Source organism: Pangasianodon hypophthalmus, chromosome 16 (genome assembly GCF_027358585.1).
Source record: "Pangasianodon hypophthalmus isolate fPanHyp1 chromosome 16, fPanHyp1.pri, whole genome shotgun sequence".
Classification (NCBI taxonomy): Eukaryota; Metazoa; Chordata; class Actinopteri; order Siluriformes; family Pangasiidae; genus Pangasianodon; species Pangasianodon hypophthalmus.
In genome coordinates, this window is record NC_069725.1 from 21,843,199 (window position 1) to 21,864,421 (window position 21,223).

The 21,223-nt window shown below is 39.5% G+C and overlaps 1 protein-coding gene across 1 annotated transcript; it reads left to right on the plus strand.

Moving 5' to 3' along the window:
- Positions 1-857: 857 nt before the first annotated feature.
- Positions 858-21,199, plus strand: fbxl5 (F-box and leucine-rich repeat protein 5). Its single transcript, XM_026920916.3, has 11 exons — positions 858-1,029; positions 5,263-5,478; positions 8,909-9,004; positions 9,848-10,043; positions 11,534-11,713; positions 14,613-14,738; positions 14,813-14,961; positions 16,365-16,447; positions 16,587-17,291; positions 17,899-18,047; positions 19,430-21,199. Exons 1-11 carry the CDS (start codon positions 946-948, stop codon positions 19,504-19,506), a joined length of 2,061 nt encoding a protein of 686 aa, XP_026776717.3. The 5' UTR covers positions 858-945; the 3' UTR covers positions 19,507-21,199.
- Positions 21,200-21,223: the final 24 nt, after the last annotated feature.

Consider the following 21,223-nt stretch of genomic DNA (forward strand, 5'->3'; position numbering starts at 1 on the left):
ATTTTTTGTTATTTTTGTGGTTTGTACATTAGCACATTAGATTTAAAATGCAATAATAACAAAATGTTTCTCGCCCCAAGTTGACACTGGTCTTGTTCTGAAAAGCTAATGTAGCTAAAACAGAAGGGAACTCTATCCTATAGCTCCTGGTTTAAAATGTATAACTGAACTGAAACAACAGTTTCATAAAATAGCAGAACAACTCGGTATTAAAGAATCTTTTATGAAATGTCACACAATTTACCTTCTAACTTTAACCTAACACTAACATCAAGTACTTCACAAATGTTAGCATTTTACAACATGTTTGTCAGTTAGTTAGCCAGCTACTACAGTTAATTAGCTAAATAGATTTAACTAAAACACCAGGTTGTATTTGTTAGCAGAAATGTCTAAAATGCTAGAGTTGGTGAAGTACTTTTTGACATTAGCCAAATATGACCTGGTGTTTTGCTTAATGTTTGTCAGTTAGTTGGATAGCTAGCAATAGCTTTGGCTAGTGGTTATTGTTAGTTAGCTAGCTAACCCATAAGCTAGCTAACTAACATTAACCTATAAGCTAATTAGTTAATTAGCTAAATGTATACAAGACTACAAGTACTACAGCAGCAGTATACATTTAATGGATAAAGGATTTTTCTCAGCCACATAATACTTTTGTCCTGGCTAGGTCATGGCTTAAACCATGACTTTATAAAAGTTTTACATAGTTTGGAGATTATTTGTACAAATAAGAAGTAAAAAAAAAAAATCGACTAGTGCACCTTTAACTCTGCTACTGCTGGCCCCAGCCGCTGGTCACGTGACCCAGTGACGTCCCTCCGGCCCGTGTCAGTCCTCTCTCTCGCTCTCTCTCTCTCCCGTGTGCGCGCGCGCGTGTGAGTGTGTGCGCGCGTGCATGTGTGTGAGTGTGTGTGTGAGTGTGTGAGTGTATGGAGAGGCGAGATGGCTCCTTTTCCCGACGAGGTGGACGTGTTCACCGGGCCGCACTGGCGAATGAAGCAGCTGGTCGGCCTTTACTGCGATAAGGTACATTTTATTTCACATAAACCTGCGTGTAAACAATCTCCATATCTTATTAATCCACATTAATCCGAGTTGCTATGGTAGCGTAGCTAGTGCAGGTTAGCTAGTAGGGTTAGCAATGTAGTGGCTGAGTTAATTAATGAGAGAATTAATAAAACCACTGTACAGGGGTTAGTCAGGGATAAATATTATACAACACTCATATCCGTGATATGAAAACTTGATAATGAAATCAAAATATTGAAGAAGTTCTTCGTTGTAAAGAACCTGACAGGGAATATTCGAAGCTAAATTGTGCGCTTTGTTTATTTGTTTGTTTTTGTTTTTGTTTGTAGGTAACGTCAAAATTAAAAACAACAACAATAACAATAATGCAATGGCATCATTTAGACGTCGAATACACTATCATGGTTACTTAGCTAGCTAGTTTTGTTAGCCCTGGCTACCTTTAATAAAGTATATATATATATATATATATATATATATATATATATATATATATATATATATAATGTAGCTGAATAGGTGGTAGTTTATTAATACTGCCATTTTGTGAATTGTGCACATTTCCTGAGAGGAGAACACCGCACTTGTGTAGTCGTGTAGTCACACCAGTAGCAGCTAGTTTGTTTATAGCTTGCTAGCCAACTTCCTAGCAGGCTGCTTTACTACGTGTGTTACGTGCTATCAGACAGCTAACAGCTAATAACTGCACCTGAGCTGTGTGTGATGGACATGTAGTCTGAGGAGGAAACCTGACCTGCTCTAAAGCTCTATGAAATGTGTGGAAGAAGGAAAGACAGTCATATGAGCGCTTATTTAAAGACTATTTGAAGATATTGAGTAGAAGGGTTTAATGGCGCATCCTCTATGGAAAGCCACTGGGTGCAAAACACGACCACATTGACATTACATTACAGATTCCCAGCCCTGGTCCTGGTCCTTGACTACACCGTTTTAGAGTTCTCACACTTGGCACGTTTGCGGTGCGGAGGTCTGAATCCGAGTGCGATTGTTCCCGGTGCTTCCCACAGCGTTGGTCCGGCTTCGGACTCACTTGATTCTGTCGAACCGCAGTACGTTTGCGTTCATCTTTCGTCATCACAAACACGCATGAAGAACACAACGCGACTCGGCGTATTATTTTTGTGCTATTATGTACAAAAGGGCTGCACAATATATCGAAATTATCAAAATATCGCAAATGTAAATATGACGATATGAATATCGCAAGGGCTTGTGATAACCGAATGATTTTAATATTTCAAAAAGTTACGGAAAGTCAAAGTTTTAGGGCGATGAAGATAGCGAAGAATGCTTTCTTCTCCTCAAAAAACATGAAACGTATGTTTGATATGTGATTTTCAGTTTTTAAATATAATTTAAATTGATTGTACAGACTTTTGTTTAACTGCTCCTGTATAATTTTCTTCTCGCCATATATCTCAGCCGAATAAGGCACCTCACCTCTTCTGTGTCCCACAACTTCTGCGCTGTGGAAGCTAATGATGTCGTCATCGGTTAAACCACATGCGCAGGTTACTTTACTTCCTGAACAAGTGCGGACCCGAGTACGAGTCGCGCTCGCATTCACGGGAATCCAGTGCAACCGAATTCGGACCACCTCCTACCACCTCCTCGGTACCACGGTGCGCTTCCTGGTCCAGTTTGAAAGCCTCATTAATGTTTTCCCTACACGTAACTAACCTGATTCAGCTAAATGATCAGCTAATTAACTAATTAAACAACAGTTCAGTAATGTACAGGTCCGCTAATTTGATCGGTCGAGCAGCGTTCCAAGAGTGCCTGTATTTCCTATAACCGCACTGCGATGTTTCACTTTGTGTATCACTCTGCTCGTCTTTGTTCACCATGTAATATCCCACTTCCTATTTTGAAACCGTTACTACAGTAATGTTAGCGATATCATCAGCAGACATGGCAAGCGATCATTTTCAGGAATATAACTTTTCAGCTTGTCAGATGAAAATGAAAAGGAAGAAAGGACGGTAATTTTACCGGAAGCACCGTGAAGGAGAATGTACAAATCATTGTGAGCTTGCTAGCCAGCTGGCCGACGTGCTATAAAGCGAGTGTGGCTGCTTCGGTCTCTGTTTCCGCAACCGGAGCAAAAAATACATTTGGCCAAAAATAAGCAACAAAAAATAAGCAACACTGTATCTGAAATGTCACATTTCAATATTCAATATTTATTTATTGTTTATAAGAACTATTGAATAAAAGCAAAATAACGCTCACACTCATGCACTTATACTGAATATTGGCGCAGCATTTAACGAAAATGTTTAACACTGTGACAGTTTAGGTATTCCACTTTATTGTTAGATCGACTGCTGGAATATTTATCAGGATCATCGTTAGCCTTTGATGCTTTATTAAATCAAATGCAGATAGGCACTACAGGTTTCTCTTATTTCGACCTGCTGTGTTTTTTTAAGCTTAACGTACTGATCCCAATGGCTTTCCATAGTCAGAAATGATTAGTAATAGAGATTGTAATGTTTGTTTTAGTCAAAAACATTTTTTTTAGGAAATATTGTAGTGCTCTAAACAAAAATGCTACAAGCTTCCTTGAATTGAATTCATGCCATTACATTGTAAAAACTCATAAAGCCCTAAAGTGCACGTTTGTCTAAGCTGGTCACGTCCTACACGTTTACGGGAGACAGGAATTCTGTGGTTTTACGCGCTGGCATGTAGCTCTCGAATCTGTGTGTGTGTGTTGCGCGCTACCCTGTAATGTTCGGTTTATAGTCTTATTTATCAGGTTTTATCTGTTAGATGTATACAGAATGTCATGAGTAGACAATAAAATTCTTATGCGGTAGCAGAACAAGCCTACAAATAATGTAGTGTTAGGGGAAGTATGGAAAACAAAAGGGGCAAGGGATTGCACATGCAAGAACGGGATATTTCGAATCATTCACAAGCACAACAGATTATTAACAGAATGTTAAGTAAGAAATGAAACACAACAGGGCATGCTGGAGTAGGAAAATAATCAGTGACGAGGTGGTTGAGCATCACCCCGTGGTCGCTCATTTGTCTTTAACAGCACATCCTGAAGTGTTGCAGATGGCTACATTTTTATTTATTTTTTTTATTAATAAACAATGACGTTATACGTTTTTATCCATTTATAGTTATATTTAATGTTGTGGACAAGTTAGTTCCTGTTATCACTTACATTATAGCAGCTATAAACAGCCGGTCCCTCACCAACTTCTTTTTACTCTTTCTTAAAGTTAATAAAACAAAAACGTAGTGTTTTTGACAGAGACAGAGAAACCACAAAAAAATTGGCAGGAAACTTACTGGCTGTTGCAAAGCCTTGACGCTGGAGACTCCTTACAAAAATGCTAAATAAACATCTCCTTATAGATATTTTAACAATATCAACAGTTATGCATTTTTCTTAGTTTATTATTAGCAATTTGATTATATGGAGTAGCCAAAGTACAAGCCCCAGTGAATGAATTGTTGCTGTAGAAACGATAATGTAATAGAGCAAGCGCATTAATATAAACTTGTGCGGAGTTATGTAAGGATTAACACATAATGCACTTCTCAGGGGTAGCGGCACTCCGCTTGTGCGTTGTGCTGCATCACACACCCCCCCCCCCCCCCCCCCCCAGAAGTGCATTATTCTGGTGTAACAGCACGGTCTGGAGTGTGTTGTTCCGCTTGTACTACAGCAATTTGCCAATGATTAAAATGTTTAATTTATTAATTTATGAAACGTCAGACATTTTACTGGTTTACAGTTAGGCATATTGTTTAATGTTGCTGAACGGCTGAGAGGCAAGTTCCTGTTCTTATGTTATTGCCCCTCTCTCTCTCTCTCTCTCTCTCTCTCTCTCTCTCTCTCTCTCTCTCTCTCTCTCTCTCTGTGAGACTGGAGACTCCTTCCATAAATGTCTCCTAACAAAAAAAATGTCAGCACGTCAATGATTTTAAGTTTTACTTTGTTAAGCAACATGTATTTAAATCGTGTACGTCCCCGTGTATGAGCTGTTACTATAGAAACAATAGCGTACTAGAATAAGCGCATTAATATAAACCTGTCTTTCATGTCTTTCATGTTACAGCCGGAACTACTGCCCGAAAATAATGCAAATCTTCTGACCAATCAGATTTGAGAATCTACAGTGCCGTGGCGTAATATAATCCTGCCATGATTGTTGACGGAGTCTTTTTGCTCTGTTTTGCCCACAGCTGTCAAAGACGAACTTCTCCAACAACAATGATTTCCGCTCGTTCCTCCAGACGCTCTGTGCCACCTTCAAGGAGTTCAAAATCCACGAGCAGATCGAGAACGAGTACATCATCGAGCTGCTGCAGCAGCGCAGCCGCACCACCTACAACGTGCACTCCGACAACAAGCTCTCCGAGATGCTGTCGCTCTTTGAAAAAGGCCTCAGGAATGTCAAGGTGTGTCTGTGTGTGTCTGTGTGTGTCTGTGTGTGTCTGTGTGTGTGTCTGTGTGTGTGTCTGTGTGTGTGTCTGTGTGTGTGTCTGTGTGTGTGTCTGTGTGTGTGTCTGTGTGTGTGTATATGGGTGTGTGGGGTGAATTATAGAACCACATTATGTTATAAATATTACTTACGTGACTGTTTGGGCTGCACAGAAAATGGCGTGTGTTGGCACCGGCCACTCTTATATAACTCAGCTTCCTGAGGTATGAGTTTATGCAAATGAGCACTTGAACCATTTCCTTTCAACATGAATATATTGAATATATTTTTTCATACTCCTCGGCGTTTTGTCATTATTTGCTTATGGGTACAAGGACACTAGTTTCTCGTGTCTGTCAGTGACATCACACACTGTAATCCTGGCATGTCGTGACTTACAGGCACTTCAGAATATTATTGCTAATGATTACATCAGTGTTAGTCATGGAAAGCCTTACGAGCAGCAAACTACAAGGCTGAACTGGTAATACGTACAGCGTCTACGTGTATCACATGACAAGTCTAGCAGTGGCTTGTGCACTGCTTATGAAGGTGTTTTTCAAAATTCAGAAGTGAATTGCTTAGAGTTTTCCATTTACAGTTTGGGTGCATTTTTAGTGTTTGCATTATTATTGCAATATTTTTCCTCAGAAGGGCTAAGCAGGCGGCTCAGTCCCACTCACAGGTTTTTGTAAACGGGCGAAGATCCTCCTTTATGCCCTTTATGCTAAAATCCATAGGCATGTTTTAATGGGTTGTGATGGTTTCTGCTCCTCTACGTCTCTTTTTTTTTTTTTTCTTTTTTTTTTTGTTCAGCTGATTCATTTGAAAAGATTTTTAATGAAGTGAGGCAGGATTTAGTTTTAGATTTTTTTTTAATCGAAGATAAACTTTTAAAAAACTTTTGTAAATTTGTAAGTTTCCCGCCATAATTTTCGATACCAGCAGCTCTGACGGTTGTTCCATCTGCACGGGTTTACATTAATGCGCTCTTTCTGATACAATACCGTTTCTATAGTAATAGGGATTTGTATGGTTGATACACCGCATACACGTACTTTAAAAAGTAACTGTTGATATGGTGAAGTTTTCTGTCGGGATGTTTTGGAAGGAGTCTCCAGTGTGAGTGCTTTGTAACATTCAGTGGTGAAGCTGAAGGTGAACTTTAAGTAACAAGCCTCATTTTAACTTCAGGAGAGAGAAAAAGAGACCAGTGAGGAAACGGCCATTTATAGTAAGTGATAACAGAAACTATCTTGTATCACAGACATTCCACAGCATTACATGTAGCTATAAATGGTAACAGTAAGTCCACATTTCTGCTTCCTTATCATTAATTATTTTCCTTTAACAGGGCGCACACAAGTGTTTTATTCCTTACTTAAGCACCTGGATAAAATACTAGAGCAACTTCGCATTATGCTTAATAAATGCTTAATAAATATGTAAATTAAATTGGAACTATGTTAACATATGAATCAAACCAAACCATGTGCTGGGGAAGAAGGTGATTTGGTTTCAGGGTGGAGCTTTGTGATTGCTTTTTTCTTTTTTTTTTTATTTTATTGTAGATGTCAGTGTGTCATACAAACTTCAGACACATAACATGTATTAACAGATTTACTACTTATGGATAAATTTAGATTATTTTTGACTGAAGTCTTTCTTTATCTTATAATATGCATGTACTGTAAACATGAGAACTTTGCAAAATAGAGAAACAGTCAACATTTAACTGATCTGACTTGGCTTACCTAAGCCTGCTTGGCAATCGGGGAATTTTCCGCTTGTCAAAGCCAAGATAAATTAGGACATTGTGCTCTGCACTAACAGGAAGGAATGAGCACGGTGATGTAATAACACATTTATTTCTTATTTTTTATTCCACTATTTATTTTGATAATCTTCGATGACTACATCTAGCTTAACACTGTAGCAAGTTTTGTTTGCGATCCAAAAATGGCCGTGAACATGGACGGCATGTTGGCGTATAGTCTGTCGCACCACGTAGCCTTTTTTAGGCTACAGTCGTCGAATGGGTCCCCCTCCGCGAGGATTCATACAGGCCCAGAGGGAGTGGTGTTGGTGCCTACGCTGCGCAGGGTGGAGGCTGACCGCGCTGTGCTGGGATGACTCAGGCTGTTATGGTGCACTGAAGCACAGCCAGACACCGCACTAAACCTGGAGCATATGTTTCTAAAACAGGTTTTCTTCTTACATTCAAAAAGTTCACTTGTAAACAAAGATAATTTAGGTGTAATTCAGTGTAACCCCTCGTTTTATGACAAAAAAGTCATATATAACACAGCAATTTGTCAGACATTACAGTTTTTTGTGAAATAAGCAACGACACATCATTGTGAATTTATAGTCACTTTTAACTTCCTGTTATCTCTTACTTTATAGCAGCTATAAACAGTCATTCCCTCACCAGAGAAAAAAAAAACTCGTAGCTTGTCACGTTAGGGAGAACCTTTTCCTCTGTCGGAAAACTTAGTTACAAAGAGCTGACACTTGGAGACTCCTCCGAAAAAATGTGTTTATGTGGAGCATCAGCCATACAAGTCCCTGTGGAATAACACACCTGGCCATTAAACAGCTGAGCAGCCGAATGTCCAATTACTTTTGGTCCCTTAAAAGTGGGGAAATGTGTTCCTATGTGTATAATTAATTACTTTGTCAATGTGTAAATATTTATAGACCTGACTTTAGTTATTATTTGTTTTTCTGTGGTTTTACAATCATGTGAAAAATTTCTGAAACGTCCCAACTGACTCTTTTTTGAGTAAGAACTACTGACTATTGTAGCTCAGGAAGCAGGTTATGATGTATAGTTTAGTGAGGTTGACAACACTGTGTCATGCTGTAATGTTTTACTGAGATGCTTCGGTACGTATCTTGTGTTTATTTTATTTTATTTATTAAAGAGTATACAGTAGTAATATTATGAAAAGCGGTAAAAGAATAGACAATTATTCTCGTATAAAAATGAAGAATTGGCACGTGCCTAGTGTTCTCTAAAAAATTTCTAAAAGCGCACCTGCTTTAGTGTGTTTGTGGTGTGAGATTATAGGAGCTCTGAATCAGGAAACAAAAAAAACTGTTTTCTTGCCAGATGCTGACAACAGCTCACAGTGATTTGGCTTATAAAAGCTTATAATTGCAGCATTTAAGCGTAAGCAGCATGACCCCTGGTATGATATGACAGGAAGCTGTTATTAAGTGGAATTAAGTGGGATGTAGTTAACAAAAGGAGCTCGACACACCTGTGGTGCGATTGCAGGTGTGTTCGGTTTAACTGTTTAGATTTGGCACATTTAGCTGTGTGTGTATGTATGTGCATATTGGTGCAGCGTTGAGTGGTACTAAGTGTGTGTTTATGTTTGTGCTAATGTTTTATTCTACAGAGCGAGTGTGAACAGCTGAACTATGCACGGCAGCTGAAAGAGCGTCTCGAGGCTTTTACCCAGGACTTCCTTCCTCACATGAAGGAGGAAGAGGAGGTAGGGTAAACATCTCCTGAATTCAACATAACATGTACACTGCAGGAAAATTTCCTCTCCGTACTGGATAAATGAGCAGCATATTTATTTTCCTGACTTTAGCTATCATTTATGTGAGGAATAAAACACACTCGGGTTGTGCTGTTGTAGGAAAATAATCAGCGACGGGGTCGTGTGGTGCAGCCTGAACTCGAAGTGGAGTCCCAAAATGTTTTATTCCTGTTATACCACAGCAGTTTGCCAACGTTAACAATTTCTTATGCATTAAAGAACGTCACATTGTACGTTTTATCCGTTTATAGTTACATTTAATGTTGTGGTACGTCTACAGAAAAGGTTAGTTCCTGTTCGTCTCTCATGTCATGCTACTGAGAAAGTCCTGTGTCAAAAAACTTAAAAGTTACAGCCGTACTTCTGGCTGTTACAAAGCGCTGACACTGGAGACTCCTTCCATAAATCCAAAATAAACATCTCCTCATAGAAAACTTCACCATATCAACTATTACACATGGTTTTTAATCCGAGACAATTAATATAACATGGCGGAAGTCAAGTGGAGAAAATTAAGAATATATTTCTTAAGAATGAATAGAAAATTAATTAATACTATTAAAGATGAATGGTAAGAATTCGAGACAGCTCCAGATCTTCAGAATGGGTTAACGTATTGTGTGTACAGCTGCTCCGACTCATGGAGGATGTTAATAATGGCAGAAGAAACATGACATTATGTAGCACAGCACACAATCACACCACTACTGTATACTTGACTACACCCATTTAAGGAACACCTGTCTAGTGCACCTGTCTCACACCCACATTTGTCCTGTGTACCTGTCTCAGGTGTTCCAGCCCATGCTGATGGAGTACTTCACCTATGAGGAGCTGAAGGCCATAAAGAGACAGGTGATAGCGCAGCACTGCAGCCAGCAGCAGTGGGACACGGCCGCCGAGGTGCTGAAGGGCTTAAACCTGTGGAGTCAGGCCGAGGAGCTGCACAAGGCCTTCAAATACTCCGACCACGAGAAGACCGAGGACGGTGAGAGATGCTCTCAGAGAAACAGAATAGCACAGGGAGAAACATGGCCATAGTGTAGCTATGTAATCTATAAAGATTACATTAAATGTGTTAAATGCATTACATTAATTTATCTTTATAACAACTAATACTTAGCAGTGTTTCTCAAAGTGGGGTATGAGAAGCGTTGCCCGGAGGTCTGTGAGATGTTAAAGTTGTACAGGAAATCACAAACCACATTTTTGAAGTTATTACATTTAGTGATCCAAGCACCAAAGTCAACTCAAAACTGATGTGTTCTATCAGTGGAAAGTTTAGTAACAAAAGACTCCTAAAAATATTATTTAAAAAAAATTTAATTAATAAAATCCATACTGAGGGGGTCCGTGGAATTTATTCTGTCTCCAGAACGTTTGAGAAGCACTACTGTAATGTATACATTATTTTAGAGATCCCTGTTTGGTATATATTTTTTTCCACTACAGACCTGATCTTAGTCCCTCTGTCATGTTTGGAAGGTATTTGTAGGAATTCGTACATACACAGAAGATGTATAAAAGTTATGTCATGTTTGATTGGTGGGCAGGTGTCCATTATTTTGTAACGTGGCTCTGGTCAAAAATCACAGCTCCAAATCAGTGCAGCTGAATCTGTGTAACCATGTGTTATGATGGTGGACTTTTAAACCCCACTAAAGGTTGCATGGAACAGAAATAATCCAGAATCCCAAGTGACACAGCAGAAAAGCATTTGCAATATCCTTGAGAAAGCACAATGTCGAATCTCGACGATGCCACAGCCGGCCACGGCTGGGAGTTCAAGAGAGCACAATGGCATTACTATCTCCACTAGCCGATCATGAGCTCATGCTTGTGGAAGAAGGTGTTGCTCTGTGACGCAGCATAAGCAGCAGATTCACGTGTCTTGGAGGAAGCACATGCTAGCCTTCACCCTCAGCACTTGATGATGTGACGGTGGAGATTAGAGTGATAATTGGGAAAATGACCAAATTGGAATTTTAAAAAAATGCTGTGATGACAGAGGCATTTTAAAGCCCTTTTTGGTGAAGATGAAGTCTTTCCTAAACCAAAACTAATTGAGACAGAATGTAATTAAGACATCAGCTCCTGACTGAAGTTATAGTATACAGGATTGTTTGAACGGCAACCTATTAATTTGTCCTGATTGAAAGATGCTTTTCAGACCATGTGAGAGACTGATCAGCTAATTTGTTTGCTTTACATGCTCACCACTTGTTTTGACACTTTATCAGAACAGTAATCTCTCAAACAATTATTGCTGTGCCCAACACAACTGAAAATTAGTGGCTTAAAAATACCTGTAATTCAGGCTGTGGCATCTTCCCAGTAGGATTTCATGCAAGCCTGAAACCACATGACCACACCTGCAGGGTGTATAGAGCTCTTTATCCTCTGCATTCTTAAAACAATTGCTGCATTGTTGTTCACGTGTAACATAATATATGTTGTCTTTTAACTCCCATCCTGCAGAACGTGACAGCTGCGCGAGCACGCACATCTCGGCGCTGCCGCAGGAGGTCATGGTGCGGCTGTTTCGTTACCTGGGCCCGGAGGACCTGTGCCGCTGCAGCCAGGTGTGCCATGCTTGGGCACAGGTGGTTAAAACGGGCTTGCTGTGGAGACACCTGTACCCCGTCCGCTGGGCCAGAGGTGAGAGACCTGCCTCACCTGTTATTATTTTCAGTGGAGTGCATCATATTTGCACTTACAAAATGTACAGGAAAGTCCAGCATTATTGCGTCCTAGGACAAGCTCAGCATCGCTGCGACAGTGATCGTGTGACCTTTCAGGGAGATGCACACCAAAAGTAAAAGAGAAATGAAGTAATATATTCATATACATTCATAGAACAGCAGGTTATTCGTATGGTTTCTCTACTTCTCTATTTTCTCAGAAGAAATTACAGGAAAAGAATTGCATGTTGAGGGAGAAATAAATTTATAAAGCGAATGAGTAAAAAAAATAATTTTACGAATATAATTTTTTGATAAATATTTTTGAAAACCTGGAACTAAAGTGCTTGAAGTAAAGAAATCAATGAAATTTTTAACCCTACATAATAAAATAAGTTTTAAGGAAGGAATAAAACACATCAGGGCATGCTGTTATAAGAACATGATCAATGATGGGGTGGTCAGCTGTGGCTCAAATTTAATATTTAGGGGGCCAAGCACCATGCATAATTGTATGTTTTCTTATTATTATTAAGATAATGCTTCCACAAAGGGAGTCTGTGGCAGCCCATTTAATGCCAAAGAAGTTTAATGGATACCATGATGTTAATTTCCTCCATATTGGATTTTCTGCCAGTTAAAATTTTTTTGCTACTTCTCCTACAAATTTTGTCCAGTCATAACGAAATTTGAATCACAGCATTATTAGACTCATTTTTTAATTTATTGTACACACATTTTTTATGAATTTATAGTGACATGTAATGTGGAACATGGATGAAATTAGGTAGTTCCTGATTATAGCATTATAGCAGCTGTAAACAGTCCTTCCCTCACCAGCCTCTTTTTTTTTATCTCTGTCTTGAAACTGATAAGACAAAAACGTAGCTTGTCCTGGTACAGAGAAACCGAAAAAAAGCTCAAAGTCCTAAAGAAAACTGCCATAGAAACTTGACGTTACAGCTTTCACTCTGACTGTTACAAAGCGCTGACACTGGAGTCTCCTACTATAAATGTTAAATAAACGTCTCCTCACAGATAAGCTTTCCTTTGTTAAATAGCACGACTTTTCTTTTCATTATTATTAAGGCTGGGGCTGTTTATTATTAGGGCTAGGTTCTGCGGCGTGTCCGCTGTACAAGTTCCTGTGTATGAGCTGTTTCCATAGAAACACGTTGGAACACACACATCAATATAAACCTGAAGGTGAACTTCGAGTCAAAGTGCAAGTTTATTTAAGATGAGGCATTGTTCAGTGAGCAGCAGCATCTTCTGCATTGTCCCTGAAGGTGAAAAAAAAAATGCATGGTTAAGTGGTGCTTTTAAAGCTGATTTTCCCACAATAAGGAGATTTTTCAATTTGCATAGAGTTAACCATATCAGATTTAACCATATCAAATTTACAACAATAGTAAAGTACTGTAGGTTTATCCTGCGTTTGTCAGTGTAATTGTTTTCTTTCAGAATTTGATAGGCAAACAGGAAATCCTAGACCAGCAGTGTCACTATGAAAAGACTGTGGTTGCGGCGCTGGGATGACTCAGCGTATTGTGCCACTGAGACAGACAGCTGAAGCTAGTTGCTGAAAGTTCACATCTGGCAGGTTTCTACAAAGGAGTTTTCGTCTTCCTGGTAGACATTAGAAATGCAAGTTCAGTATAAACAGACCTGACAACAAAAAAGCGTGATGATGCACGGTGGTTCTCAATCATGTCTCTGCCAAAACATTCACAGTGTGCTCGATGAAAAATACTGATTCTTTCGGTAACTGAATGACGGTGTGGTGTGGAGTTGCCTCACAATGAGGTTACGTTTATCAGCGCTTTATCAGGCTGGTCATTTTTGCAGAATTCATATCAATATTCATATCCATGTGCATTATATGGTTTGTAACTTCTGTGTTATCTCCATATGTACAGGAAAGGAATTACATATTTAAAGCCCCAATGAAGTTCTAAATTGAAAAAATATGAAGGAATTTGAATATATTGGTTAGGTTTGTTTATGTCCTGGAAATTGAAGTAAAGAAAGAAATTATATTTTTATAATTCATCATAAAAAAATGGAATGTTTTAAATAAGAAATAAAACACTCAAATTGCTGCTGTTATTGGAACAGTATCAATGCTATGATGCAGCCCAATGCGAAGATGAGTTACTGTTAATTATTTTACTGTAACAGCACATCCCCAACCTTTTTTTTTTTTTTTTTTTTTTATTCCTCTTCTACCACAGCAGTGTGTAGGGTTGTCATGGTTAGAATCTTTCACAGTAGGTTAACCTAGTCTAAAATGATCCCAGTTTAACAGCTTTAATCGACCATTTAAAAGCAAAAAAAAAAAAAAAAAAAAATCAGTGGTGTGGAAAAGAAGTAAAGGAAAAAATTATTATAAAATCTTCATCCAAAGGTATCTTTACACATACTTGTATATTTAATAAAAAAAAAAGAACACAAGGTAACAAAAAGGTCTAAACTATCAGTATTTATCACTTTGTTGTTTCTAAGCTGAAAGATTGACTGTGAGGAAAAGAAAAAACAAAAACATGTAACTAGCACGGCTGTGTGTAGCAGCTTAGCCAAACATATCGAATCTCACAAATATATCGAGTATCACATTAAACAATGGCGGTTGCTGTAGGATGATTTAAGGGCGAGTCCTGAGGGACAGTTTATAATTTTTTTAGGAGTCACAGCTGGACACAAAACAGATAAGAATCATGGAAGAAAGGAATTTGATTTGGTGAAATAATGAACATAGATGGTAATAGGCTAAAATGTTTATTTTTAATTGTTATTGTGAATGCAGATCGACTTCAGCCTGTATAACATGCTCTTGTCTGTGAAGCTTCAGCAAACAGTACGATTGTTTCCCCCAGGCGATTATTACCGTGGTCCACCAGGGGAGCCAGACCAGGACGCTGATGAAGACTGGGTGCGGAACCTGCAGGAGGAAGGACGAGCGTATCAGGAGTGGGACGAGGACGCAGATGTTGATGAATCAGGTAACACCTCGTTTCCCTTTCTGAGAGCAGAATAGGAGTGTTTATGCTGCTCTGATTGTGCGTCGTGTGTGCAGAGGAAGCATGTGAGGACACGCTGGCCATCAGTGCTGTGCGCAAAGAAAAGAAGTTGCTGAATGGAATGATCCAGAACCTTCTCCCAGCCGTGGGGTCATCGGTTCGCACCCTGAGCTTGGCTTACAGTGCTGCCGTCTCCAGCAAAATGGTGAGGAAAAACTTACGAGCTCGTTGTACTCATTTCTCGTATTAGTCAGTCCTTCTGACTTACGTTGTTCAGATTCAGTTTCCAAACGTTACGTAACTAGAAAAAAATGCTTACAGGTTTGTAGGAAGGCGCAGGGCTGGAAACGTACTGGCAAAAGTCTTATTCATTGCTCACTTTGTGCAGTTGGGATGAAGCAGGGTTCAGTTGTGTTTACAGTATCGTGGGTTTTACTTGGAAGTCACTCGAGACCCCCTGAGATAGAAAGTGGTCTCAGACCAGCTGGTTCAGTTCACATTCAAATGTGATTGTTGCCCAAACTAACGGCACCGTTGGGGGTGAACACGCAGGATTTGATTCAGACAGTCTGAGTATCTCATATCTCATATTAGTGTTTATAACAGCATTATAAAAAGTAAATGAGAAGCTGTACCATACTGGTATTACTGTGCATTAGAGGTGGGCTAAGAATATGTATATGTCAGGACTTAACCACTTGAGGGCATGCTGTTACAGGAAAATAATCAGTGATGGGGTGATGTGATGAACCGGAGTTACTGTTACCATCCCAAAGATGATTATTTACCAATAACAGCACGTCCCCAAATGTTGTATCTGTGTGTCTTATACCACAGCAATTTGCCAACAGTTATATATTTTGTTTTTAATTAAATGACGCAACATACTTTTTTATATTTATTTATAGTTACATTTAATGTTGTGGAACATCAGCGAAACAATTTAGTTCCTGTTATCACTTCTGTTTTAAATGGGTTCAAAACAGGTTCAGAAAAGTTAGGTTACAGCTTTATCTCATTGTTACAAAGCACTGATACTGGATACTCCTTCCAAAATTGTTAAATGAACGTTCTTATGTGGAGCGTCTGCCAAGTTTACTGTAGAACTACTGCATTAACATAACCCAGTGATTCGCATTGTAAATGAAACTGTTGTCCGAGCTGCTGTTATAGAAATTTAATCAACACTTTCTGTCCAATCAGAATTCAGCATTCAGCAGCAGATTTTGGGACGCACAGATCAACTTACAATTTAAAGAACGCTAGCACAAACTTAGTGTAGGAGTTGTTTATAAAATGTCTACAAATTAAATTAATCAAAATATGGCGTGTTTGTGACAAATATATATTTTAACATCCAGTCAGCTGTCTGTAGTGACAACAATGTGATCAGTCAGTGTTACAGAACTATTACTTAATATTATATCATTATATCATATTTTATTTAATTTGATATCTCCCAACTCCATAGGTCTTATGTGGTGTTTTATGGTATACTTTGCATTTAGAGACTTCATAATTAAGTGTAAAAGCAGCTGGATAATATTCCCAACCTACTGATTTCCAAAACTCTTGCCATGTTCATATATAGTCATTTTTCTTTCCCAGGTGCGTCAGATCCTTAGTCTTTGCCCAAATCTCATACACTTGGATCTCACCCAGACTGATGTTACTGATTCGGCTTTTGAAGGGTAAGTGTTTAATCTTAAAAATTTACTCCCAGCTTTTTCATATTACTTCATTTCCTGTTAATCAGTAAAACGGACTGAATTTAGTTTAGAGGTTTGACTGGAATGTCAGTGACACACTTTTTCCCCCCCATTTCTGTAGTTGGGCGGAGTTGGGGGCGTGTCGCACACTCGAGCATTTGGACCTATCAGGCTGTGAGAAGATCACCGACTACACACTGAAGATTTTGTCCCTGGGTTTAGGTGATCTGACCACACCCAGGTTGTCCAAGAACAGCCCCGATCGCAAAAACAAGCTTCTGAAGACGCCGCCGTCTGCCATCAAACTTCTGGACAAGCACTCCGGTTATTCTCTAGGACGTGCACGCACGGCTCTCGTCTTTAAGTGGAGGCCCGGTGGGCGGAGCATGAGCTGCAGCCCTGTCTGGGTTCTGGATCCAGCCGAGCTCGCCGACATCGAGGACGCAGCCGATTGGACTAGAAGAGAAGGCGTGGCCGGACACAACGAGGCGCGTAGTGGTATTTTAGGGGTGCAGGCAGGAGGCAGGTCGTGCTGCTGTAGGATGATGCGGAGCTTTAGGACTGACATTGGCTCCACCTACTTACAGCAGCTGTATGGCACTCTGGGGGAAGTGCAGTGTGGTCACTCTGCATGTTGCAGCTCAGACACCGCTTTAAGGACAGTGAAAGGAGCGCAGTGTGAGCCTCAAGCCACAGGGGGCAACACTGAGCTTTGGACTAAATGCCCTTCTGAGGGCGAGTCAAGGACTGATCAGTCAGGAGCCTGTCGAGCTCTGAGGTTCCTCAGCCTGTCAGGATGCTATCAGATCACAGACTTCGGCCTGAGGTACTGTAGACACACACACACACACGCTCACACACACCCCTCTCTTTAACTTTTCCACAGTGTTGCAACCTGTAACTGGGAAACATTATGTCATGAATCTAAACAAAATATCCCATAATATTGCAGTGTAGGAAAAAAATCTGCATAGTTTTCAAAATTAATTACAAATAATTTTTCATTTATTACAGTCTACCGCAGTGGTTTGCGTCCGTCATGGCCATGCTAGTTGGATTTTTTTTTTTTTGGCTCAGTGAGCTGCCTTTCCTCATAGCCGGTCTCTCTTTCAGCTTATAACAACACCATTGTAAATAAATACTGCTTGGTTGCCATACTCTGAGCCAACCCTAACCCTGAAAAGATGAGCTCTAGTCATTAACTCCACACCTACATGGTATAGGTGTGTCTACTAAAGTGATGAGTAGGTGTACACGCTGATACCGGTTGTACCTGTAGGCTAAATATAACCTATGAAGTAATGATTTTACTCATCTAGTAAAAACCTATAATGTCCTCTTATTGCTTTTAATCACCTGGTGCATTATTAACATACACTATACGGACAAATGTTTGTTTAACAGGCGTGTGTGTGTGTGTGTGTGTGTTGTAGGTGTCTCTCTCAGGCAGGAGGGCTTCCTCTGCTGGAGCATCTGAACCTCTCGGGCTGTTTGTTCATCACTGAAGTGGGACTGCATGAGCTGGTGTCTGTGTGTCCCTCGCTCAAGGACGAACACTTCTACTACTGCGATAACATCAACGGTAACACACACACACACACACACACAGCATCTTGGTTATTTGCAAACCCTGATCATGTGATGCTGAATCACACAAACTGCTACCTGACTTTACACACAAATTTTTTTTTAAACTGATATCACCTTCACCTGGACTGTTGCAAAAACACACACACACACTGATTACACTTCTGCTGAGAATACATCAGCAGCCAATCACACTGTCTTTCTTAGTTCTTTTCATTATAGTTTAATATTGTTTTTGTTTGTTTGTTTGTTTGTTTGTTTTAATCCTTGGGCGTTGCAGTGTTCTCTAATCACCTCTGCATGCCATCTTGAGGTCGTTTGAGGAGATTTGTGTGGATTCCCTTTTGTTCTTTCTTTGGAAATTGTCATGTTTTCATGAATAATTAGTATAATTAGTGTTTAACCCAGATCTCACACAGCACTGGCCTTGTTCAGGTGAGTGTGCAGTACCTGAAGGTAAGTATAAAGAGTCAGAACGTTTAGAGAGCCGTAATCCATTTTCTCCAAGTATGGGATAACTCCCAACGATGGAGGTGAACACTTAGTTGCTCTCTCTTATAACATGGCTGCTTAATGGTGGTTAAAATACAGTGGCTTTCATATTAAAATTGTTTCTCAATGCAATTGGATTCATCGATTCTGCAGAAATGCATAAAATAGAGTGCCACTTCCTAATTATTTGCTGACCGTTGATCATAAATAGCAGTTCTGGCAATAGTTCCTGCTGCAAATCCCAGGTTTATATTAATGTGCTCAATCTAATACATTATTGTTTCCATAGTAACAGCTCATTCACAGGGACTTGTATGGGCGAACACTCTACATAATCTAAACCTAATATTAAACAGAGAAGAAAAAAAAAGATTGGTGCGGTAAGATTTACTGTGAGGAGGCAGTTATTTAACATTTATGGAAGGATTCTCCAGGGTCAGTGACAGTTTTCAGATGCAGGAAAGTCTTCAGGACAGAAAAGTTTCAGTTTCTCTGTAACACGACAAGTGTTTTTGTCTTATTAACTTGGAAGAAGGAAGAAGAGAGGCTGGTGAAGGAACGACTGTTTCTAGCTCCTGTAACTTGTTTCGTGGACGTTCCACAACATTAAGTGTAACTCTAAATGGATAAAAGTACAATGTGTCATTCATAAATAAATGCAATGAATTAAAATTTAATATTTCGGACAAATTGCTTTGGCAGAAGAGGAATAAAACACTTCGAGATGTGCTGTTATTGGAGAAATAATTAACTTAGGGCATCACACAACCCTGGCGTTGATTATTTCCCTATAACAGCACACCCTGTCGTGTTATATTCTTCACTTATTAATCTGTGCCCCAACCTGCGGGTCTTACTCTTTCCCCCTCTCTGTGTCCTGTGCAGGTCCTCACGCTGACAGAGCGAGTGGATGTCAGAATCTGCAGTGCGGCTTCAGGGTTTGCTGTCGCTCCGGAGAGTGATCCTCTTTCCTGAATGGCTCTCTGTCCTTTTTTTCCCTCCACTTTCTCCTCTCTCCTCATCTTCTTTCTATCCCATAACCCTCCCCTCTTCAGCATTCTTTCTCTTTCTAATGTTTTATCTTATCTTTCCTCACTCCTCAAACTCCTCTATGTGTCTCCTGTCCTGTTGCACCTCCCGCGTTTGCACTTTAAATATTGGAGGGGCTCGGGCTGTCACTCACGAGTCGTTTCACTCAACACTCAAAGGAGAGAAAAAAAAGAAAGTAAAATTTCCAGAAGCCTTTGCTGAGCAATTGGGCAGTTTGAAAGTGTACATTTGTAGATGACTGTGTTATCGAAGTTATTTGTTTCTCCGAGTTCTTTCTCTCGCGTTAAGTAATTTGGAAAGGGAAGGATGCTATCCTTAATTTGGTGTGCTTTAAGAAAAGATTGCTTTAAGCACGGAATACTTGTGAGATTTTTTTTGTTTGTTTGTTTTGTAGTAATTATATCTCACAAAGCTGCATAGCCTCCTGTAGGTTTTACACTGCGTTTTTCCGCCTCTAGGGAATATGCATAACACCTTGACCTATGATTACTGTACAATTATGTTCTGTAAATATGTGCTTTGCTTCTTTTCTCATTCGCTAATTCAGACTCAGCGTAAGGAAACGATTTCTGTCCCATACACGGGCTAATGGAAGAGTTCAACAAAAAATGAAATCGACACAATTTGCTCCAAATGCAGACGTTCAGCCAATTGAACATTGAAATGTAATTGTAACTGGAAAGATTCTAGCTGCAAAATTAACAGTATTCATATATGGATTCATACAATAGTAGAATAATGCTATATTAATAAAATCTAATCTATAAAAATTAAACTATGCTGTCGAATTACTATGATCCAAATCACGGATGCTTGTGCTGAGCGATACCAAACTATATGTTGTGTTAGCAACCATTTAAGAAAGTTAGAGTGCTTTCATATCTAATAGTCAGTTTCCCAAAAAAAAAAAAAAATCTGAGGTTCATGTAGACAATGCTTGTTTCAATCATTGGTTAGAAAAACAGCAATGAGAAAAGGTATGCAAATGTTTGTCAAGCGCGCAAAGATATCACAAAGATCACCCGAGCACAGTGTCAGCGCTAAATAACCAATTAGATTATATAATTAACTAGTTATAAAAACCAGGGTTTATTTTCTGTTTTAATTCATCAATCCAAATATCCAGAACACATCACATTGATGCAGCTGTGTCCGAGTTTAGCGGCTCACGTCTACAAACAAATGTTGCATCCCAATTTACACAGCATGCGTGTTTCACATCCTGCACATGAGTCGATTCAGAGTCTAATCGCTTTCTCAATGCAGTTGAACCGCTCTCGGACCAGATGTTTTGATTCGCACACGAGCGCGATTGCTGTGTTCTCACCTTCCTGAAGTACCGCAGCAGGGGGAACACACCAGGATTCCATTCAAAGCGTCTAAATGCTGCTGTATATGTGAAAGCACCCAAAGACAAGCTGAACTCCATTAACATCGCTCCATTAGTGCTGTAGCTCCAAACATATCTTGGCTGATCAGCCAGAGGGAGATTGTGTGCATTTTAGTTTTGGTTGAACGTTTTCTTCAAGCCCAATTTAGTGTTAAACTGCATTGCTTGTTGAAATTAAACAAATAAATAAACATTCTCCTTAATTTGCATAACAATTATTCTCTGTGAGAAATCAGGCT